The sequence below is a fragment of the Spermophilus citellus genome (assembly GCF_964194105.1).
Source record: "Spermophilus citellus genome assembly, chromosome: 10".
NCBI lineage: Eukaryota > Metazoa > Chordata > Mammalia > Rodentia > Sciuridae > Spermophilus > Spermophilus citellus.
In genome coordinates this window covers 99,492,758-99,514,144 of record NC_138197.1, presented here as the reverse complement: position 1 = coordinate 99,514,144, position 21,387 = coordinate 99,492,758, and the positions used below count along the sequence as shown (strand labels likewise).

Sequence of the window (21,387 nt, the reverse complement as noted above, 5' to 3'; positions counted from 1 at the left end):
GCTCAAAACTCAAACATAGCAAAAGCAACATTTTCAGGAGAGGTAACATATTAGAATTTGGAGAAGTAGAGAGTAGATAGATAATTTGGTTTAGATGTTGAATTTTAGGAATCTCTTGCATCATCGGTAGAACCATGAAATAAGAAGTCGATAAATCCACATCTGAGAATCAATGTGTGGTGAGCCTGGGCAGTGAGATAGACATGCTCCTCAGACATAGCTGGGTAATCACAGAACTTAGAGATCAGTGGATAATTCAGATAAAGTTTATGGAAGAGAAAGGAGAAATCCAAAGTCAAACACAGTGTTCAAAAAGGATTAAAGAAAGATGACCACTGGACAAAAAGAAAAAAAAAATGAGAGATGTCTGGGAATGAGAACTTACATCACAGACACTACCAAAGTAGAGTATTAATAATGACCAAGTGCTGAACAAAGTGCAAAGTTTGTTTTCAACCTGGTTCAACAAAACAAATGAAACTTTATAAGTAAGATACTTTGAATATTCTTATGATTGCCATTTCAGGCAAGTAGAGCAAGCCACAGCTGGAGTACCTAGAGGCAGTAAGTTAGATTCTGCTTTTTATTAGTTTGTGGGTGACTGAAAGGAGTGATATAAGTCAGTGGTTTAATTCAGAGAGAGGCAGGTTGATGTAGGACAGGGAAGATGGGAGTAGAACTAGCTGAGAGAAAATGAAGGTGTAAAAAGGAGAAAAGAAAACAATTGAGAGATTATGCCATTGTTTTATTCATTCACTCATTCATTTGTGAACTAACTCAAGAATTCATTTTATTCATTCATTCAGTATTTATTTGGGGCTTGGTATTCATCATTCAGCGTGGTAAGCATTAATAATGCAAAAATTTAAACTCTGGTCTCTGATATATAGAAATTCCCACACAGAGCAAATTACAAGAAATTCTGTATTTTTGAAAAGCAAATGGGAAGGAAGATTGATGCACATGATACCCACTCCCTTAAGTCAACAATAGTGTAAAAATGTAAATACTCAGGTGTATTTTTTCAGGCATGTTTTATAGCAAGTGATTAAACCTTGCACTACCAGAGGCTCTTGAAATAAGTTTTTATCCCTACCCAAAATGTGGAACTGCTGGAAATGGCATATATGTATATCTCCCCAGAAAACTGCTTTGTTATAAACAAATCTAACTGAAGGTCAGACTAGAAAGTAAGACAGGATATTACAATTGGTAATTGGTAAGGCAAAATGAGGGGATGCTCTCCTGTTCCTCACTAACAAAGTGTGGTGTCTTTAAAAATTCAGATGATGTTATCTGAATATCAAAAAGGTTGTCTAAGGAGGAAACTCTGGGAAGAACCATATAAGAGAAAGAAAAGCAGAAAAGAATAAATTTACCAGAATTGAAAGTATTTGTGATACATACATATTAAACAAGTAACATGTGAAAAAATATTCTATGCTTTTATAATGAATCTTATTGTCATGTACAAATAAAAAGAACCAATAAAGAAAAAAAAAAGGAGAGAAAAGAAATATCCAGACAGAAGTTATGTGTGTATAAGACAAAGCAGAATTTGTTTTTTTTTTTTTTTGCAATATTCTGAATGAACACTTTTCTCTCCATTGCTATCTGAAGGATTATCCAAAATGAAGTGCAATTCTTTCTTCTGGAATAGGTGCACTGGGGATCTTTTTCTGAAACTAGAAAAAAATGCTTTTTCTGAGGTTAAACATAAAAATGCATTGCACTTGCAGAAGGAAGGAAAAGATAGGAAAAAAGGAAGAAATGGGGCTGGTTAATGCATATACTCATCCTTCAAATTGGAAAACAAATGCTACCATCCTGTGAAATTTTACACAACTCTTCCAATCGAAGTGAAAAACGAGTATTTATTATAACTCCTCAAAGGGTTAGTCAGTAGCTCCTGGTAGAGAATCTCCTTTCCAAAGAGATCATTCTGATGGGAGAAGAGGAATAAATGAGGCAGGTGATACTGGTGTGGGAGGGAGGTATCAGAATGCAGGGAGATCCTTCAACCATGAGGGCAGGAGGGGAATGTCCATCACTCTAGAAGGTAACACATCCCAAGCATTCTGCAGTGTAAAGCTCCCAGATGTCTCCTATTCCAGATAAAGGACGATCTATCTGTATTCACTACTGTAACAGGAATTCCTGTAGATTCAGAAATAAATTGAAAACAAAACTCCAGTTTCCCCAGAGAAATCTGGAGTTAAATTCTAACTTTGTACTCCTGGTACTTCCTACAGGGTTCTTAGGCTTTACTTGAGATTTTCATATGAAGTTACTTTTTATCTCCCCAGAAGACACTGCCTAGGCAATCATTTCATTCTCTGTGGGCAGACAAAGGACTGGGTGATAATGTGAATTCTAACTGTGTAACTACTAATGATGCTTCCTTTCTTACGTCTGAAATGAGGATAATATCTGTCCCTTTGTCTGCCTCCGAGTGTCATTAGGAGGCTAACCAGGGATCATTCTAAGATCTGTACATGAGATTTAAAAAGGGAGAAGGATTATTATTATGTGACATTGTTGGTTTTACTCAAAGGATACTGGATGAAAAGAGAGATGTCCTGGCTCTTTCCCAAGATGGCAGTATGGTGACTGAATCACTGCTGTGTAGGCATAGAGATGTGAAAAAAAATATCATTAAAAGCCAAGAGTTCAATATCTGGAGAATGAGAAATTGGCAGGCAGATAAGTAAAAACCACTTGGACAATTCCATACAGCTCCCTCGCACCCACCACTGTTCATAGGGCACAGGTCAGCAGAACACAGCAGGGGTGAATAAGCTGCATTTCCAATAGCAACAACAGATCTGGTCAGAAACATGTACGCCCATCAGAAAGGAAGAGCCATAGACCTATGGCTTTAATAACAGAGAGCACCGTGGTACCAAGGCAGGCAATTGTAGTTAAAATTTTCTTTCATACTCTGCTCTCTGTTGCCTGAAAATTACTGACTCATAGTTTTATTTCTGCACTTTAGAGCTCTGGATGCAATTACAGGAGCACCTTCTAAAATTCATGAGCATTTTGTATTCATAGCAACTCAGATACCATAACTTTCTCACTAAATTAACTGCTTGGAGTATGCTTCAAAATCAAAAGAATTTTTTAATGTCTATGTGGGCTTGAAGTTTTCTCTCCTGCTAGAAAGGTAAATTCTGTGAATGCAAGTAATCTTCTAAGACACTAAAAACTCTTGGATCCTGTTTATCATATGCCATAGCTTACAGTAGTTTAAGAATCATTAAAATTTTTACCTTCTAGTAAAGGGTCCACAGAAAAGAAAAGAAATTATGTCTAGAATGCCACAACAAAGCAGGTGGGAAAGCTAAGCTAATCAAGAGATTTGTGGGTTTTGTTCCTGTGTTTTTTAAATAAATCATGAGGTCTAAACAAGGACCTATGTGAGCAACTCTTATTGATGTAAATATGAAAACATCCTATACATGCTGCAAACAGCCATTGGGATGCATGGGAATTTTTTATATTGAGGATTTACAGTAGAGTAGGTATTGGCAATGGGGTTTTCAAAAGTGTGTCCTTTCTTTCATAGATAAAATTGATTTCCTGAAAAATAGTTCCACATTTGTTCTATTGAGGGCAGAGAGGGGAGAAAAATACCTTTTAGTAATCTTTGTTTGTTTTCTGATTATTTTCCCCTTACCTTTCTAATGCAATCATATATGTAATCTTTTTAGATATTCAGTTTCACCCTTAACCAATAGGAGTAACAAAATCCCAAAGCATGTCTTTATATATTGCATCCTCATAATTCATAATAAAATCTCACAACCCCAGATCTATAAAATAAAATTCCCTGAACTGGTAAAATTCATTCTGAACTGGTAACAATCTAAACAATGGATTGCTTTAAGGCAACATTTGTGTTACTTTCAAGGACTTGGAATAACATAAGGCCATAAGGAAGTCATAGTTTATGTGGGATATGGCTGTATTTCAGTATCTCTGAATGGATGCAGAGCAAAATTACCCATAATTAGAGTGACAGAACCCAGGAGAGGTTCAAAACTGTGCTGGCATCAAATGCCACCTCTGGGATCTTAAAAGAGTTGCTTTATGAAATAGATGACTCATTTATAGTTAGGTTATATAACAATGTATGCAGTTAGAGTGCTTTGAAAATCTCTCAAAAACCATGTGCTTCCTTAAGCAATTTAAATATCCACCCACAATTGTGTTCATACTATTTTCTTGAGCAAGCCCTCCACACACACCCCCCGCTATTTGTCCCCTAACAGGTCATATTTCAACTTGTTCTATGTAAAGATGGATTTTGATTTAGAGAACTATTACTACTAATGGCATATTCAATATTTAATTTTCCCCTATTTTAGGATATGCTATCTTTAAATTAAAACTTTACAAAAAATAATATAGTGCCTACATTTTTACTGATAACATAAAAGTATGAGGAAGAAAATGTGCCGTAGTATGTATCTACTCTATTAACTTTTGTAAATGTCTCCATGAGAAGAAAAACATTTTACTACTGCTTTTCTTGTAATTTCCACAGCACTTAAAATATTTTATTAAAGGGAGACAGTCTGTGAATGTTAAGTAATAAGAGTTCTTTTGAATTCTAAGAGAAATAAATGAGAAAACAAATCTCTTTTAAGACCTGACATACAATGTTTTATATTTATAGCAGCTCATTCTGGTGAATTCTACTACTTAAGAAGTATCAGTGAAGCCTTAATAATAATAAGATGAATTAATGAAAACAATCTGTGCCAATTATTTAAATGCACATATTATATGGCTTCCAACTTAATCAACTTCCACTTCAGCTTTCACTAGGGTCAATAATTTTTTTTTTTTTTTTTGTACTGGGGATTGAACTCAGGGGCACTTAAACACTGAGCCACATCCCCAGCCCTATTTTGTATTTTATTTAGAGATAAGGTCTCACTCAGTTGCTTAGCACCTTGCTTTTGCTGTGGCTGACTTTGAACTCATGATCCTCCTGCCTCGGCCTTCTGAGCCACTAGGATTACAGGCATGCGCCACTGTGTCTGGCTTGTGTTAACAATTTTAAAGTATTGATCGTAAAGTAATTTTAAATATTTCACTTCAAACATTAGCATTTTTACCTATCAATTGAACAATGATGAACAATGTTAACAAAGAATGGTGGTATTTGGTTAAGTTGGGAATTTTATACTATGTTACTCTTTGATCCCAGTAATTATACATTTAGCAATCTATTAAATACTATATCAATAATTAGAAAAGGAAAAAAGACAAAACCAAAAGTGTATTTAATACAGCATTACTTATAATAATTCAAAGAGTGAATACAAAGATTTTTACAGGACAGAGTAAAAATTAACAATGCTTTTGAAGGGCTGAGGAGGTAGCTCAGAGGTAGAGCACTTGACTAGCATATGAAAAGTCCTGGATTCAACCCCCAGCACCCTCAAGACAAAAATGCTTCTGAGGAAGGTTTAAGAGAAAACAGTAATCTATGAAAACATATCTAATTAATTCAATTATATAAGATGCTTGTCAAAAAGTAGACAGCCATATAGTCATATGTCACCTTGTGATGTGATATGTTCTGAAAAATGTGTCCTGAGTGACGTAGATGCTATGCGAGCATCACAAAGTGCTTTTTACATACTCCTTGAAGGTATAAGTCTACTAGTTGATGCAGTCTTGATTGCAGGACAAATATGATATTTATAAGGCTACTGCCAGCATAAATTGTTATATTGCATTACAGTAAATATTTTTTAAGTAGATGGAATACACTTTTAAAGTAATGATAAAAAGTCTAGCGTAGTAAATATACAAACCAGTAACATGTTTATATACTGATTATCAACTATAACATACTGTATATAATCTTATGTGCTATACTTTCAAAAGACTGGTAGAGCCATAGATTTATATCAGCATGAACACAAGCTCATGAGTAACAGGTTGCCCTATGATGCCACTAAGCAATAGGAACTTTTCAGCCTCCATCCTAAACTTAAGGAAATACTACCATATATGGGGTCCCATGGTGATTGCAATGTCATTTTGCAGCACAGACCATACATTCCAAATTAACAATGAATTGCTGTTAGATACAAGTTACCTTTATAATCTACACATTATTTGTATAATCAGAAAAAAGTTATTTTTAAAAAGTGCAAGATTTATCTTTTAAAAAATTATATGTAAATTTAAAAAAATATATTTTATGGGATTTCCATCTTTAAATTACAACAGAGTTGATATGATTCTCAAGCAGTACACAGACTCATTTTGCAACAACCTCACTTTTACTATTAATCTAATAACTCCGTTATTTTCCTTAATATAATATACCCACTTTTGCCCTTTTAAATAATAGCATTGAAGAGTTTTCTTACTTTACCACAATATTTCCTAAACATCGAGCCTTCAGTTTTTGCATGTTGTCATCCAAAATCATAACTACAAAGTAAAATATAAATAAAATTTTGAATAAAAATGTTTATAAAATAAAAATGTTTAAAGCTTAAACATTTTTTCATATTTTCTATATTCAACCCCCAAACTCTAGCTTAAAAAGTGATTTTTAAATCCTCTAAGACCCTGAATCTATACAAATAATTTAAAATATCTTAGAGAAATTATGGGCATTTGTTTGATTCTCTATGAGATCATAAATTTTCCTTCATAATCTCCCTTAAAGACAGTGTATTTCAAATTTGTTGGCATACATAAGATTTCATAATCTTTGTTAATTTGCTTATACCCTTCTCATCAGTTAAGAACATTTAGTATATGTTCATCTTTTCAAATTTAAAGGAAATAAAGTTTAAAATATATCAAAATAGTACACAGAATAAAAATAAAACTTTTAAAAAGCACAAAAAACCACTTATTCTGATTTAAGTCTTCATATCCACTTATGAGATTTAAATTACTTGAATTTAATCTTCTGAAATATTATCCAAATGTCTTCTTTGATATCTTGATAAAACCCTGAATGTGTTTATTCTAAGCTTGTATCCACACTCAGTACCCCTCACTGCAAACTAAAATGAAGACACATCAGTATCATCTAGACTTTAATGGGGTCTTTATGTGGTTCTGTTCACTCAGGTCATTCAACTGTAAGCAGCTATGAGAGGTAGTGGACATTGGGCCCATACATAGAAAAATGCTCCCATCTTTGTGCTCCTGGAGCACTTTGTTTATACACTATTTTGACAATTAGTAGAGTTATGAGTGTCTGTATTTCACTAGCTTGTGAGTTCACTAGAGGTAGAGGCCATGCCTAATTTATCTTTGTATCTCAAATCTCAGGACAGTGGCAACATTGCTATGTGCCCTAAGCATACTGTATTACCTCTTCAGTTTTCCTACCTATAATATAGGAGCAATTCCCTTTTTATTGTTTTGGCATAAAAATTACTAGGGGAACGGCTTGGGTGGCTGAGTCAGGAGGATTAAGAGTTCAAAGCCAGCCTCAGCAACTTAGCAAAGGCCTAAGCAGCTCAGCAAGACCCTGTCTCTAAATTAAATACACAAAAGGGCTGGGGATGTGGCTCTGTGGTTAAGTATCCCTGAGTTCAATCTCTAGTACCAAAAAAAAAAAAAAAGAAAGAAAGAAAAGGAAAAGGGAAAAAAAAAAAACTACTGTACTAGGGAAAAGGAAAGTTAAGTGACAAGCTTGCATAAGGTACTCAATGAAGTAAAATTAAGTGTTATACCACATTTAAGGTTTTTTCTGGTACCTGGGTTATGAGAGTTTAATTGTCTGCAAGCCAGCAGCTTTCAGAGAATCAGAAACTTCTAAATTGAAGTTCTATGAGGCATCAAAGCCTCACTCTTTCTTACATCTGGATACAAAAGACATACTGAAGGGAAATGTGTCTAACACCTCCCCCATTGGTGACCCCTAAAAATGTCTCAACACAAAAGCAACTTTTCTGATAAAAGAAACAGGGATGACAGAGCTGTTCAAATGGGGGATTTCACTAAATTTGGGTTTACCTGTCTATGGCTAGAGAAGACACTGACTATATATTTATCCTGAATAAAGAGTCTAAAGTGTCTTTTTATAAATATGGCTACCAGTTTAAACTAAATGACCTAGGTTTCCCAAAGTAGACTTTGTTCGAGGAGGAAAATGCACTATTCTTATGTTAGAGAGGCAAAAGACAAATCTCTATAAATTTTGTTAAGAATATTATTGTAAGGGGTGAGGGTGTAGCTCATTGGCAGAGTACCTGCCCAGCATTCACAGAGCTCTAGGGTCAATCCCAAGTATTCTACCGTAAATCATACTCTATTCCCTAAATCTGACTTTTCCTCATAAAATGTACCAAGGTACATAATGTGACCTTATGAAAATGACACAACCTTGGTGCTGCATTCTTCATTTCCTATAAAATGAATAAATGAATAAATAAAATGAATGTGAGTCAAAGTCAAATCAGTCTGGCTTCTCTGAAACATCACTAGTAATACTAGCTAAGACATTAATACTAGCTAAGATTTGTTCCATCTTTCTATTGACCAGGCACTGTGTTAATGCTTTGCTCCATAATGTCAAAATTCAGCCCCCTTAGAAAGTATATAAAAGTATTATTCTTATTCAGAAATATGAAAACTAAATGTTTGAAAAGTTAGCTGTATATTTATATAGTAGGAAATGGAGCCAAGGGAAATTATTCACCTATTATGATGATTGCTATAAATTTTAAAACAAATACGAAAAATATACCTCTGTTACTTAAAGCCAGCATCAAAGAAATGTTTTCTTTTAGAATCCTCACTCTACTGATATAGTGGTGCATACCTCTAATTTCAGTGACTTGGGAGGGTGAGGCAGGAAAATTGCAAGTTTAAGGCCAGCCTCAACAGTTTAGTGAGGAGATCCTGTCTCAAAACAAAAATAAAAAGGTCCAGGCATGCAGCTTAATGGTGGAGCACCCTACATTCAATCCCCAGTACCCTCCCCCCCAAAAAAGAACTCTTACTCATCTTATTCTCACCCAATATGATTAAAAAGCCTTCTCCTCATGCCTAAATTCAGAGTAGTATGTATTAGGAAATCAGCAGCCAATTTTGTAACAAAAGCAAGAAACAAATGAGATAAAACACAGTGGTTTACACTGTCCTGAGGAGCTAACCAGTCAAGCTATCCTAGGAAAATTATTTAGTCTCTTTGAGTATCACACTACTGATCTCTAAATGGTTACAGTGTCTCTAAAGTAAATATGCTTCAACATTAATGAAATGATGTACACAAATATTGAGCACATAGCACATGTTCCCCACAGTCATATCACAGCACATTCTTCAAGTGCCTTATAAATGATATTGTTCTTTTGCTGTTACAACCATTTAGATAGAACATGTCCCTGGAAGACCATGTTACTTTTGACAGCAAAAATTAAGACATTTGAGCTGAGGTTGTAGCTCAGTGGTAGAGCTCTTGCCCAACACACGTGAGGCACTGGGTTTAATCCTCGGCATCACATAAAAACAAAATAAAGGTTATTGTATCCACCTACATCTAAAACAAATATTTTTAAAAATTTTAAGACATTCATTTTTTTTTTTTTGGTACCAGGGATTGAATTCAGGGCCACTTGATCACTAAACCACATCCCCAGCCCTATTCTGTATTTTTATTTAGAGAAAGGGTCTCAGTGAGTTGCTTAGCACCTTGCTTTTGTTGAGGCTGGCTTTGAACTTGTGATCCTCCTGCCTCAGCCTCCTGAGCCAGTAGGATTACAGGCATCTGCTACCGTGCATTCATCCAATGAGATACCTATTAAGTACATAGAAGATTTCATAAAATATAATATATATACTATGAGCAGGAAATATTTAAATTTATTAACATTACATATTTAAAATGATCACAGTCACTTCTTACCATTGTATCCTGGAACACATTTTCCTGCTTGTCCTGGAGGAGGTGTTTTAGAGTTACCTAATCCAATGCATGATGCTGTAATTGGAGATCCAGTTTCTGAAGAAAGAAATGCAGTGTTTCAATGTGGAATTGTAATGCTGCTTCTGCATGCACATTCTAACCCCTCCTAGTTTGCCTCCGTACTTCACTTGCATTAGGAAGAGATGAATATTTCAAATGTATTATTTAAAAATAAAACAATACAATAATTTATAATGTTTTTATAGTTTTAAAACTTAAAGGTATAGATTTATAATAATGTATATAGTAGTGTTTCTTCTAAAGAGGAGAAAGGCTGCTCTACTATGCTTGTTGGTAGATCAAGAGCCATGAAAAATAGAAAATGCTGTGGCTGTGAAGCTTTTACAACAAAGGTTAAAAGCCAGATCGCTAGAAAGATGATTTCTCTTGACTCACCTAAGTTATTATGTATATCATTATAAATTATAGCTCAGGGCTAAACATTTCACGTATTTGTAGCTTGTTCTCTGAATTAAATAGCCTCCTTTGTTTTTAAAATAAATGTGCGAACAATGTCATGCTTTAATTTCCTAAAAACTGCACTTGCCTAAAGACCCTGCATCTCACACTGAATCTGTCAATGCTTTAGCAACTCATTTTGGGTCTGTTGACCCTGCATGTCTAGAAGCCCCTAGACATAGGAAGGCATATGTTCATGCTATACTCGTTCATCAAGACCATAAAGTTATAATAAGCTTACATAGACTAACAAAAGTGTTAAATTTCTTTTCTTCATCTCAAGTTAAAACAGCCAGAATAGTAGCATCTATTTCCCGATAACCATAGTTCCAAAGTGATCATTTTTAAGGAGGAATGCATTTGTTATACCTGAATACAAATTTGGAGTGTCCAGAATCTTAAGGATATAAAATGTTTATGTATGGAAGGAGAGGATAAGAGGACATTGATATGAAAAGTTTGGGAACTACTGTTTTAACATTATACTCACAAACATACACAAAAATACCTGCAAGGGATTAACTGTCAAATCAATCATATACAAAGTAATCCAAAAAATTAGAAAACATTCATCTTTCTAAATATGCAGAATGTATTCCTTCTTCCATGCTGTGAACCATAATTTACCATACATTTATATCACCTTAGAATGATGGGAAGAATTTATGACAGTTCCTTACCCTTCCAGAGTAGTTCAGTTTATTATTCACATTTTACAAATGGTGGCTCATCTGGCATTAATAACAGAAGATGGACTCTTGAACATGAAAACATAGCTCCTAAGTCACAGTCTAGTGCTTAGGATGCTAAGTTATATGCTCAATGCTAAGGCTGAGAAAGTCACCAGAACTAGATAATTCTGATGTTTTAACAGTGAGTCCACAAATAGTTTTATATCATGACAAAAATTGGGAAGTAGCCTTATGAAATAGCATTCCACAGCCAGGCAATACCCTGCCCATTTACCCCACAGCACAATCAAAGCACAGAAGGAAATCCACATGGTTGGAAGGGTTAACAGCATTTTCTCCTTTGTCCTATTTTATCTTATTTCTGAATGTCTAGGTATTCACCTGGGCTCTCCTTCAAAATTGATTTGAGAGACATGAGTAAGAGAGAGGACAGAAAGCAACCTTATAAGTGAAGTGCTTAAAGGTCCACAGGATGCCAAGTTCTGTTCCATACAGGATCAGAGGCTACGAGGACACATTAGGAAAGGAGATCACCCCCCCCCCCCCTTCAACCTGCTTCTGTTTCTCTTCCAACCCTGGTGGAAGGTAGCTGCTAAATCAGCCTCTTTCAAAAATGTTTTTTTTTTCCCAATTTAGTTTATGAAGAGGGGGACTCCTATTATATGAGTTTTAACTCTCTGCAGTACTTGATACCAGAAGGTCTCCACTACTTGTCAACAGATGGCTCTAGAATCTACAAGTGAACCACCAGTGGTACCCACCTATGGCTCCAGTACCTACCACCTAGAGAGAGAAAAAAACAAAATAAAACAAAAAAACAATAAAAAACACCTCATAACAACAAAACTCAAACTTCTCCAAACTTGATTCCATCTTGTAGATTATTATACAAGATGTCAGCACTTTGTTCTTATCCCACTGGGAGAAGGTGAGTGTGAAAAGGGAGCGAGAAGGAAGCTCAGTCTCAAATGGAGGAGGATACACGGATAGACGGATCAGCTAGACACTGTCACCAACCCTGCCTGAGTAGGCTGACACTTACACGTCCCAAGATTCTTAAGTATCTTTGTATAGAGATTATTATTCTTACCCTTCAGCTGTTTTGTTAGTTTATGATTACAATACAGCTACAAAAAGTGTGTTTTTCTGTATAATGAACTTGAATCTAGATTTTAAAGGCACTGAGAAGGATGATTCATTCAGGTTACTTGAAGTAGATGAAATAAGTTTATGCTTTGAACATTCGTAATTCAAGTATCCTATTGACCTTATTTTGAAATTTATTTAGGTATTGAATCAGAGCTATTGCTCCTGAAGTACAGAAGATACCATCAGAAAAAAAAATGGTGGTTCCTAAGACTCCAATAAGGAGTCATCATTAGGATAAAAACAGGATGAGAAAGGCCATGATAGACACTTTGGTTTCTCTCTTTGTACCTCTGAACATCCTAGGATCAAAGACTGATCCATCTGCGGCACAAACATATACACATGTGGCACACATTCCTACATGTGGACCCATACCTACCCAGTCTCCCAAGCTGGCCAAGTGCGGAACAGTCTTTCTGGATAGAGAAAGCCCTCAGGCTGCAGTTCTTGACTAAAATCTTAATGGCTCTCAGAGCCCCATCTCAAAGATGTTCCTAAAACATCTGCTGCACACCACCCAGGCTATAATTAACTGGCCAGCAGTTATCTAGGGAGAGAGGGAGTACAGATGTCCTGCTGTGAGTGGGAAATAGCTACATTAAACAAACCAGAATATTCTCCTTAAGGAAGAGAATTGGAAACTGCATTTGGAGCAACCTTTACAAAGATATCTAACCACACTCAGAGAAGTAAAACTAAGCAATCATAGTGGGGTAGGGAGAGGGAACATGGGAGGAATAGATGAACTCTAGACAGGGAAGAGGGGTGGGAGGGGAAGGGAGAGGGTAGTGGATTATCAATGATGGAGAAACATGATGGACATCATTATCCAAATAACATGTATGAAGACATGAATTGGTGTGAACATACTTTATATACAGAGATATGAAAAATTGTGTTCTATATGTGTAATAAGAATTGTGATGCATTCCACTGTCATGTGTTTAAAAAATAAAAGCAATTAAAAAAAAACTAAACAAATCACCAGTACAATCTCTTTAGATCAGAGACAACCAGTAGGAGGATGGCAAGGAACCAATACATGTGAAGAGTGTCACACAGGCACATTTATCTCATTCATCTGCAGAGGCCAATAGAGAAACCTCATAGAATCTTTACTGCCTCACTCTAGTTGCATGGTGAGTTGCCACCCAATGGAATTTTCCTTAAAAAAAAAAAAAAAACACTTCTAACTGAAGGGGAAAAAAGAAAGAACTAACAGACATAATATTTCAAAAATGATTATGCTATGCACATTGCCGGGTGTTTTTGTTGTTGTTGTTGTTGTTGTTCATATTATTGCATTTAATCCAACCATAAGACTATAGGGAGAAAATGAAATAATCTTTTTACATATGATAAATACTCAGACCTAGTCAAAAAAATTAAACAGTTTTTACTAGTCCAGACTATTTCAAAGAAGTATATGAATGTAACAAGCAAGTAAATCACTCCTGAAGTTGTCATGGAAAACACAGAGGGTGTGTGGGTCACCTAGACTAAGTCTCAGCAGAGGAAGAAAATTCCTTATGGCAGGGAGTGAGAACAGGCTGTCACATCTGCAAATGGAAGCAGTGGTGGTATAGTTCACTTAATTAGCAAACATTCACTCGAATAGTTATTATGAACTAGCTGCTATTTTAAGAACTAAGGATATGAGGATACAGCAATAAACCAATGTGAACTCCTTACCCTCATGGAGTTCACATTCTAGTTGGGGAGACAAGCAATATACAATATACAAAATTAAAATATATATTAAAGAATGACAAATGCTATGAAAAAAACTAAGGCATAGACAGAGTTATAAAATGTCACAAGAGGTGGCAATTTTATATTGTTTGGGCAGGAATGATCTTCCAGCTCAAGAAAGTGACCTTTGAGTCAACACCTGAAAGAAGTGAGGACATGGGACAGAAATATATAGAAAGAGGGACCCTCAAAAGCAAAGTTCTCAAGGTAGGCTTTTTCCTAGAGTGTTCTAGAACAATGGGGCAACCAATGTGTTAAAGCAGAAAGTATTAATAGGAAATGAGGTCAGAGATAAAGTGAGGGGAAAAATCATTTCATAATACTGCAACGATTTTACGGCCAGATTTATTATATTTCGACTTCCAGAGAGATGAATGAGAGGAAAGGCAGAGAGATAGACCTGCATTAGTATAATGGGGTAATAGATCCTGTGACTCCCTGAACATCAGAAACCAATTCTTATGACAGTTCACAAGATTGTACTTAGGACTCAGGTGGTAGATGGATTCAAATTGTATGGGTAGATGGCCCACACAAACTAAAAATAATCATTTTGTTATCTATCTACCTATGTATCTATGCATTTCTGAAAGGTAATTTGACAACACTTACAAAAAGTCCTAAAATTACATAGAGTCCTAAAATCACATAATTTTAACCCAATTATTTCATCTCAAGGAATATATACAAGGATATACTTACAGTTTATATATAGTGACAAGTATGTTCCTCATAGTATTATTTATGTTAGAGTTTAGAAGATTGTTCAAAAATAGGAAGGATTTCATATTAAGGAATAATGCAAGGCCATTCAACTACCACAGAAGACTGTCTACTGATTGAAAATAAATCTCAGAATATATTCTCTAAAAAAAAATGTGGTAAAACAGATTGTACAATAAAATACTTTTTTGGTTCACAATATGTGCTGAGTCACAGTATACATCTAGGCAAGAAACACATTAAAATATTAACAAAAGTTATATCTGAATGATAAGTAAAGTGTAAATTATGAAATGTCCCAAAAGTTAAATACACAACTATTCAATTTATGCACAGTGGTAGATTCAATATGGCCAAGAGGTGGGTTCTATGTCTCCTCTCTTTAATTTATGGTCACTTTGGACTACTTTGACAGCAGTGATGTGGGTACTATGACAGATATAGGCAAGCACTATCTCAAGGAGCCCCTTAGCTTCCATGCATGGAGGGTCTACTACCCTGAGTCCTTAAAGTTACACATGCTGTGGGCAGCAATTCCAGTTAGTAGTCCTGGGTGAATCCAGCTCTCTCATCATCTGCAGTAAGTAGAATAAAGCCAACTCAGGCCCTCTGAACCAGCCTACTCACCACTGAGTACCATCTGAGTTATTTCTATCAACAATACACAGAGCACCAGATCCACAAAATCATGATATGGTCCTTTTGTTCAGCTTTTGGTGTAACTTTTTTTTTATGTAGTCATACATACTCAGAGCATTTGCCACTAAAATATTGCAAAATCTTTTTTTTAGAAGATAGAGTGCTATCCTCAAAAATAATTGTGCATATAGTTACATAAAGGCATTCTCCTAGCCTGCAGCTGAAATATGTTTTTTATTCTGTGTGCCTGAGAGTCAATTGTATCATCATAACCAAATAATCCAGTCTCTGACATTTTGTGCTCAGGAAATGCTTGCTGGCTAGTAACTAAAAATTTCTGATATGATTTTAGGCTACAGTTCTCATCATTGAGATCAGGGCTCTTAAGAAATAAATAGGAAAATCACAGAATGCAGTCCCCAAAAGAACCATAGAGGAGAAATAGAGAACTTCAAGAAGGGACAGATTCTATGTTACTGTTAGAATTCTATTACAAACTTTTCTTATTTCTGGAATGATAGTCAAAGGTCAGCTTTTCAGTAAGTATTTATTAAGTATATGCTACTCACTGAAAGACAATTATTTGGGAGGAAAAAGGTGGAATAGTATACCAAACAGTGATATGTGTGGAGTTCTAGAATGAAAACAAGAAGGAACCTTGTGTTATTCAGCAGAGCAAAGCCTAGTAGTGGTAGGCAGACTAAGAGAGATGAAAGAAAAAGTGAAAGAGGTAAACAGAGTCAGATTTTTAAATACTTTCTATGGCATGTAAAGAAATTTGGGTATCAGATAAGGAACAATAACTGAAATAATGAGACTAGTAGAGGCAATTGGCTCAGAATCACTTTATAGAAAAATCTCCTCTTTCACATTCTGGAGCACCAATTTAATAATCCAAACTCAGAGCAATAAATCAGTTAGATGCTGGAAGTCTGATACAGGGAAGGTACAACCAAATACCAACATGAAAAAGTCTTGATCATTGTTGAAATCTGGGAAAAGAGAAAGAAGAAGTCCAGGTTAAACACCAAAGTTTTGGGTTTGGAAATTAAAGACAATACAGAAAGAGTACATGTAAGCAAAGATTAAGGGAAAGGACATGGTGGTGACTTCAGAAGCTTAGCTCAGTAAATACAGGGCTCCTGCTGCATCTGTGGTGGTTATGAAACACTACAGTTAGGCAAAGTGGATTGAGAAGATGGTAGTCTGTCGCGACCCCCTTGCCCGCAAGGAAGACGCAACACCGGGAATCTTCTTCCAGTCGTTTATTCAGGTTCTCGAGATCTCTTCCACTCTACTCTCTTCTTCATCTTCCTCTTCTTCATCTTCCTCTCGGATGCCTCTCCCGGCCTTAATAAAGCACCTCAAGCCCCAATGCGAAGCTGCCACGTGGAGCTTTCTCATAGGGTGTTAGAAAACCACGCACCAACTCTCCCAATTAAGGAGTTGTTTGTCACAAACCACAGTCGAGCCAGCGCCATCTTGTAATGGCGACCGCAGCCCGCAGAAACGGCTCACTACAGTTCCCCCTTTTGTTTTCTAAAAACAATACAGGCGAGAGTAGAGGTCCTATCCCACTGTGCAGAAGTGGCTGCATAGTATGGCTCAGCCCCAAGGAGGCGCCTTCCCCAGATCTGAGACCATATCAGCCGACGCTTTTCTCGTGGGACGGGGCGTGGACGAGTCTAACCCGCATGCAATAGGACATGCTCTCCTTGAGGTCCACTTCAAGGATCACTCAAGTGCAGTGCCTTGCCTCGCATCCTGTATCGTGATGGACGGAGGGGGATAGCTGAGGCTGAACTGTGGCTGTATAGAAATATAACGACAAACAAGTTGGTAACACCCTAAAAGAAAGGCACGGGTAATCTGTGCAAGCCAGACTTGAGGTGAAATGCCATTACTCATACTAAGCCTTCAACCAGGAACCTTATCAGACCCAAACAGGTCAGGACGTTCCCACATGACCGTTGTTGGCTGAATATGAAAACAGACACCACAAATCTTTCAAGGCCTTGTGAGCTCCTTCAAGGTCTTGTGAGCTGGCCTCTTTGACATGCACAAAAATCAGGGCTGGATCCAAGCCCTGGGGGCCGGGGGGAATCCGTGCCAGCAGTTCCCCCCCTTTTGTTTGTTGCACGTCAAAGGGAATCAAGTAGCCCCTGTCTTAGGTCGTTCACTGCCCCTACACTGCTTACCCGTCTTTGGGGAGGCCCCATTCCCCTGTCTTAGGTTGCAGTGCAAGCGTGAAAGTTGCCCGTCTCTGGGTACTACAAGATCAGCTTGTTGTTGCCAAGGCGTTCAGTGGTATCTATTCAGCCAGTCATTATTGGGTCTTTAATTGGTTCCGGTTCAACAAGGCATAGAGTAAAAATAAAGAAGAAAAAGGGGGCAAAAGGAGGAAGGCATGAAGCAGGGATCATTGTAGAAAAATCATCTTCGAATTGGTCGGAGACAAACTTCAGCAAGATCATCCTTGGTCTGCAGGCGTTGATAATGGATCTGTATTGGCTTAGAAGTCAGAATGTTAATTTGGTCTTTAATAAATTGTGTCATTCTCTTACCTAGGCAGGGGCCTACAGCAGCTATAAGGAGGAGACCGAAAAGCGGTCCCATTACAGTGGATATCAAAGGAGTTAACTATGGGGTATTTTTAAACCACTGTTCAAACCATCCTTGTTGTGCTTCAAACTCCTTTTGTCTTTTAGCCAATCTTTCCGTGACCTTTTCCATAGTTTCACGGATTACCCCAGTATGATCTACATAAAAACAACACTGTTCCTTTAAGGCTACACATAGTCCTCCTTCCCTTAGGAATAATAAATCTAGTCCCCTCCTATTTTGTAACACAACTTCTGAGAGGGAGGTGAGGGACTTTTCCAAAGCAGTAATTGACTTGGCCATGGCTGTTAAATCTTATAGCTGGGTAGAGAATAACATTTAGGATCTGCAGTGGTATTAGAGGATAATTTAGACAGTATTGCTACCCCTTCATAATAGGGCGGCCTGGAGGTCAAGCATAGCCAGCAATCTTGGGTCCTGTTAGGACTAGTGGCATTGAGAGCAAAAAAGGCTCCTTGGACCAAATCAAAAAGACGATCTCCAGTTCCAGGGTGTATGGGCCCAGGGGCACAATCAAAGGTTTGATAGCCCACAGTTATTGTTTGACCGCTGGGGGAAGATATTACTGCTGGGGCTATAGGCTGTTTGGGTCCAGATGGGGCCTTTTGATCTCCGAGCACCTGATTGGGTCCTATTAAACTTCCAGTAGGCTGTTCTGTGGTCAATTTAAGCCGAAAAAGCAGGCCAGGATTGTACTGTCCGGGGGTGTAAATACGCAGCCCCCAGAGATATCCTCGAGTCCAATCTGGCTGCTGTTTTCCATTGGAAGTAAACTGAATAGTAATATCTGATTCTCCCTCTATTGTTTGCCAGAAGTGGGTAACATCAGTTTGCCAGACATCATTGGTGTGTAAGCCTCTAGGATTAACACTTAGACTAGGGGAATGAATGAATGGAGCACACACTGGGCATAAGGAAACAATTTGTAGAGTCTGATCACGTGAGCACCCCGTACGGAAGCGTAAGGATTGTGCATTTAGATGGAATTTAGCATGGAGCTAAAGAGCTGATCCGTTTGTAATTGTTCCATGATAGTAAATTGTCTGCCAATATAAGGGGCTGCTTCAATAACTGAGGCTAAATTAGCAACATAGAGACTATCAGTATACACATCAAGTGGAATGGAATTGTATAATTTAAGGGCCATAATTAGAGCCTCAACTTCTGATATTTGGGCAGACAGTCTAGGAACAGGGTGTCGAATTACTTGAGATCCATCAAAAACAACAGCAAACCCCCCTCTTGCTCCGTCTGTATAAACAGTCTGAGCTCCCGGGATAGATTCCCCTTTAATAATTTTAGGAGAAATAATAGGACATTTTTTGAGGTCTTCTAGAAGTTTATGTCGGGGAGAGTGATTATCAATTTGACCTTTGAAATTACAAGGGAAGAGACACCAAAGATCATGTTCTTGTTGGAAATTTAAAATCATATCCTGGGTATAAGGTTGAATGAGAATATCAAAAGTCTTTCCAAACAGTGCATCACCCAAATATTTGGCCTTCCAGATCAGATTCATCACCAGTTCATAAAAGGGAGTTATTACCCGAGAGTTAGAAGCAGGTAAATGGACCCAATAGATGGGACCTATTTGTCAAAACACTGTAGTAGGAGTTAATTTTGATGGCAGGATTATAAATGATAGGGGTATAGAATAGTTTATCTGGGTAACCTGCATATCTTGTAGGGCCTTCTCTATCAGTCTTAATGATTGTAGAGCCTCAGGTGTGGGATTCTCTTGTAGGGCCTTCTCTATCAGTCTTAATGATTGTAGAGCCTCAGGTGTGGGATTTTCTTGTAGGGCCTTCTCTATCAGTCTTAATGATTGTAGAGCCTCAGGTGTGGGATTCCTGACTGAGCTGGGGGAAGGGTCTCCTTGGAGGAGATCATACAGAGGCTTAAATTCCTGGAAAGAGAGGAGTTGGCACTGTTGTCAAAGTCATAAACATACCTCTTAAGAGAGGGGGAAAGGGAGAAACCTTTAGCAACTTGACGTTTCTCCCAAGAATGATCCTGACAAGGCGTAAATGTTGGGGGGAAACCAAGATTAGGGGTACAGTAAGGAGAGGCCTTAAAATGAGTGGCATTATAAAGACTATTAGAAGAAAGAGGCACTGGGATTAGTACTTCGGAGATAATAGCCAAGGTAGTTATGTTTAAAGCAGAGCTATTTACGGGGGTTCCTGAGCCTGATTGTTCCCCTGAGGCTACTTAGCTCAATACAGCACTGAGAATGCTCCCTGAGACCTGACTGGACCGCAATGGGTCCTTCCAGTTAATCAAATTCTTGGTCTTAAGGCTAATACAATGAGCGTTCCCGAAGCCAAAACAAGAAACTCCTGTGAGATTAACTTGAGATTGATTAAAAATGCTTTCCACCTGAGTTAGTGTGAAGGCGGCATCCACTCCATAAGTGCGCACAGACTCCGCCAGGGTCTTCAATTTATCATCTTATGAGTTTAACATAGAAACCTGTGGAATCAAATTTTGTCTGAAAAAGATATCTTCCGTTAGCATTTACAGGTAGGCATTTTTTTTTTTTTTTAAAATACAGTTTCTGAGTAGCTCCGGTAGAAATCTGAAACGCAGCAGTACAGGTTAGTGGCTGGAAGGCGGGACTAGAAGTCCTGTCTGAGTGACTGTGGAAGAACCAATCGGTAGCCCCCAAGAGTGTGGGAGGTGGGACCAGGAAGTCGCTCTTCCGCCAGGCAGCCCATGGTTACCATGGTGATGCAAGCAACACGGAGTCCGTCGCTCACCCTCAGGGCAAAAGTTCCCCAAGATTTCCTAGCCGACCGCACCTTGCCTGATTTTGTTTGCATTTTTCCCCGCCTGGCCAAGCTCTTACTGCGGCAGCAGCCTGCTCTGTTTCTGGACCATCCCCGCACACTCCGGCTTCCGGGCCGGGGCGGGCTCCTGTTCCCTTTTCCCGGCTGCAGTGGGCGTCCCTGGGCATAGATCCCAGGGTCATAATTAATCTGCTGCTGCGGCACCCATGGCACAGCAACAAAAGGAACACAGAAAACGAAAGACACAGACGACAAAAAAAGAACACAGAAAACAAAAGTGAAAGTACACATTGCAGCTGCAATAAAATATGAGGCCTACGGGGTCCCGCTCTCGGGGACGAGGAGTCCGCTCCGCTCAGGGACGAGGGGTCCGCTCAGGGACGAGGGGTCCGCTCAGGGACGAGGGGTCCGCTCACGGACGAGGGGTCCACTCAGGGACGAGGGGTCCGCTCACGGACGAGGGGTCCGCTCAGGGACGAGGGGTCCGCTCACGGACGAGGGGTCCGCTCAGGGACGAGGGGTCCGCTCACGGACGAGGGGTCCGCTCAGGGACGAGGGGTCCGCTCACGGACGAGGGGTCCGCTCAGGGACGAGGGGTCCG

The 21,387-nt window shown here is 38.1% G+C and overlaps 1 protein-coding gene across 1 annotated transcript in view; it reads right to left on the bottom strand.

Moving 5' to 3' along the window:
• Window positions 1–21,387, bottom strand: part of ACSS3 (acyl-CoA synthetase short chain family member 3) — a 173,259-nt gene that overhangs the window by 24,407 nt on the left and 127,465 nt on the right. Inside the window, exons 10-11 of the mRNA XM_081309979.1 lie at window positions 9,902–9,997; window positions 6,396–6,459 (exon numbers count right to left, since the gene is read on the bottom strand). Of these exons, the coding sequence (XP_081166105.1) occupies window positions 6,396–6,459; window positions 9,902–9,997 (160 nt within the window). The remainder of the gene's footprint in view (window positions 1–6,395; window positions 6,460–9,901; window positions 9,998–21,387) is intronic.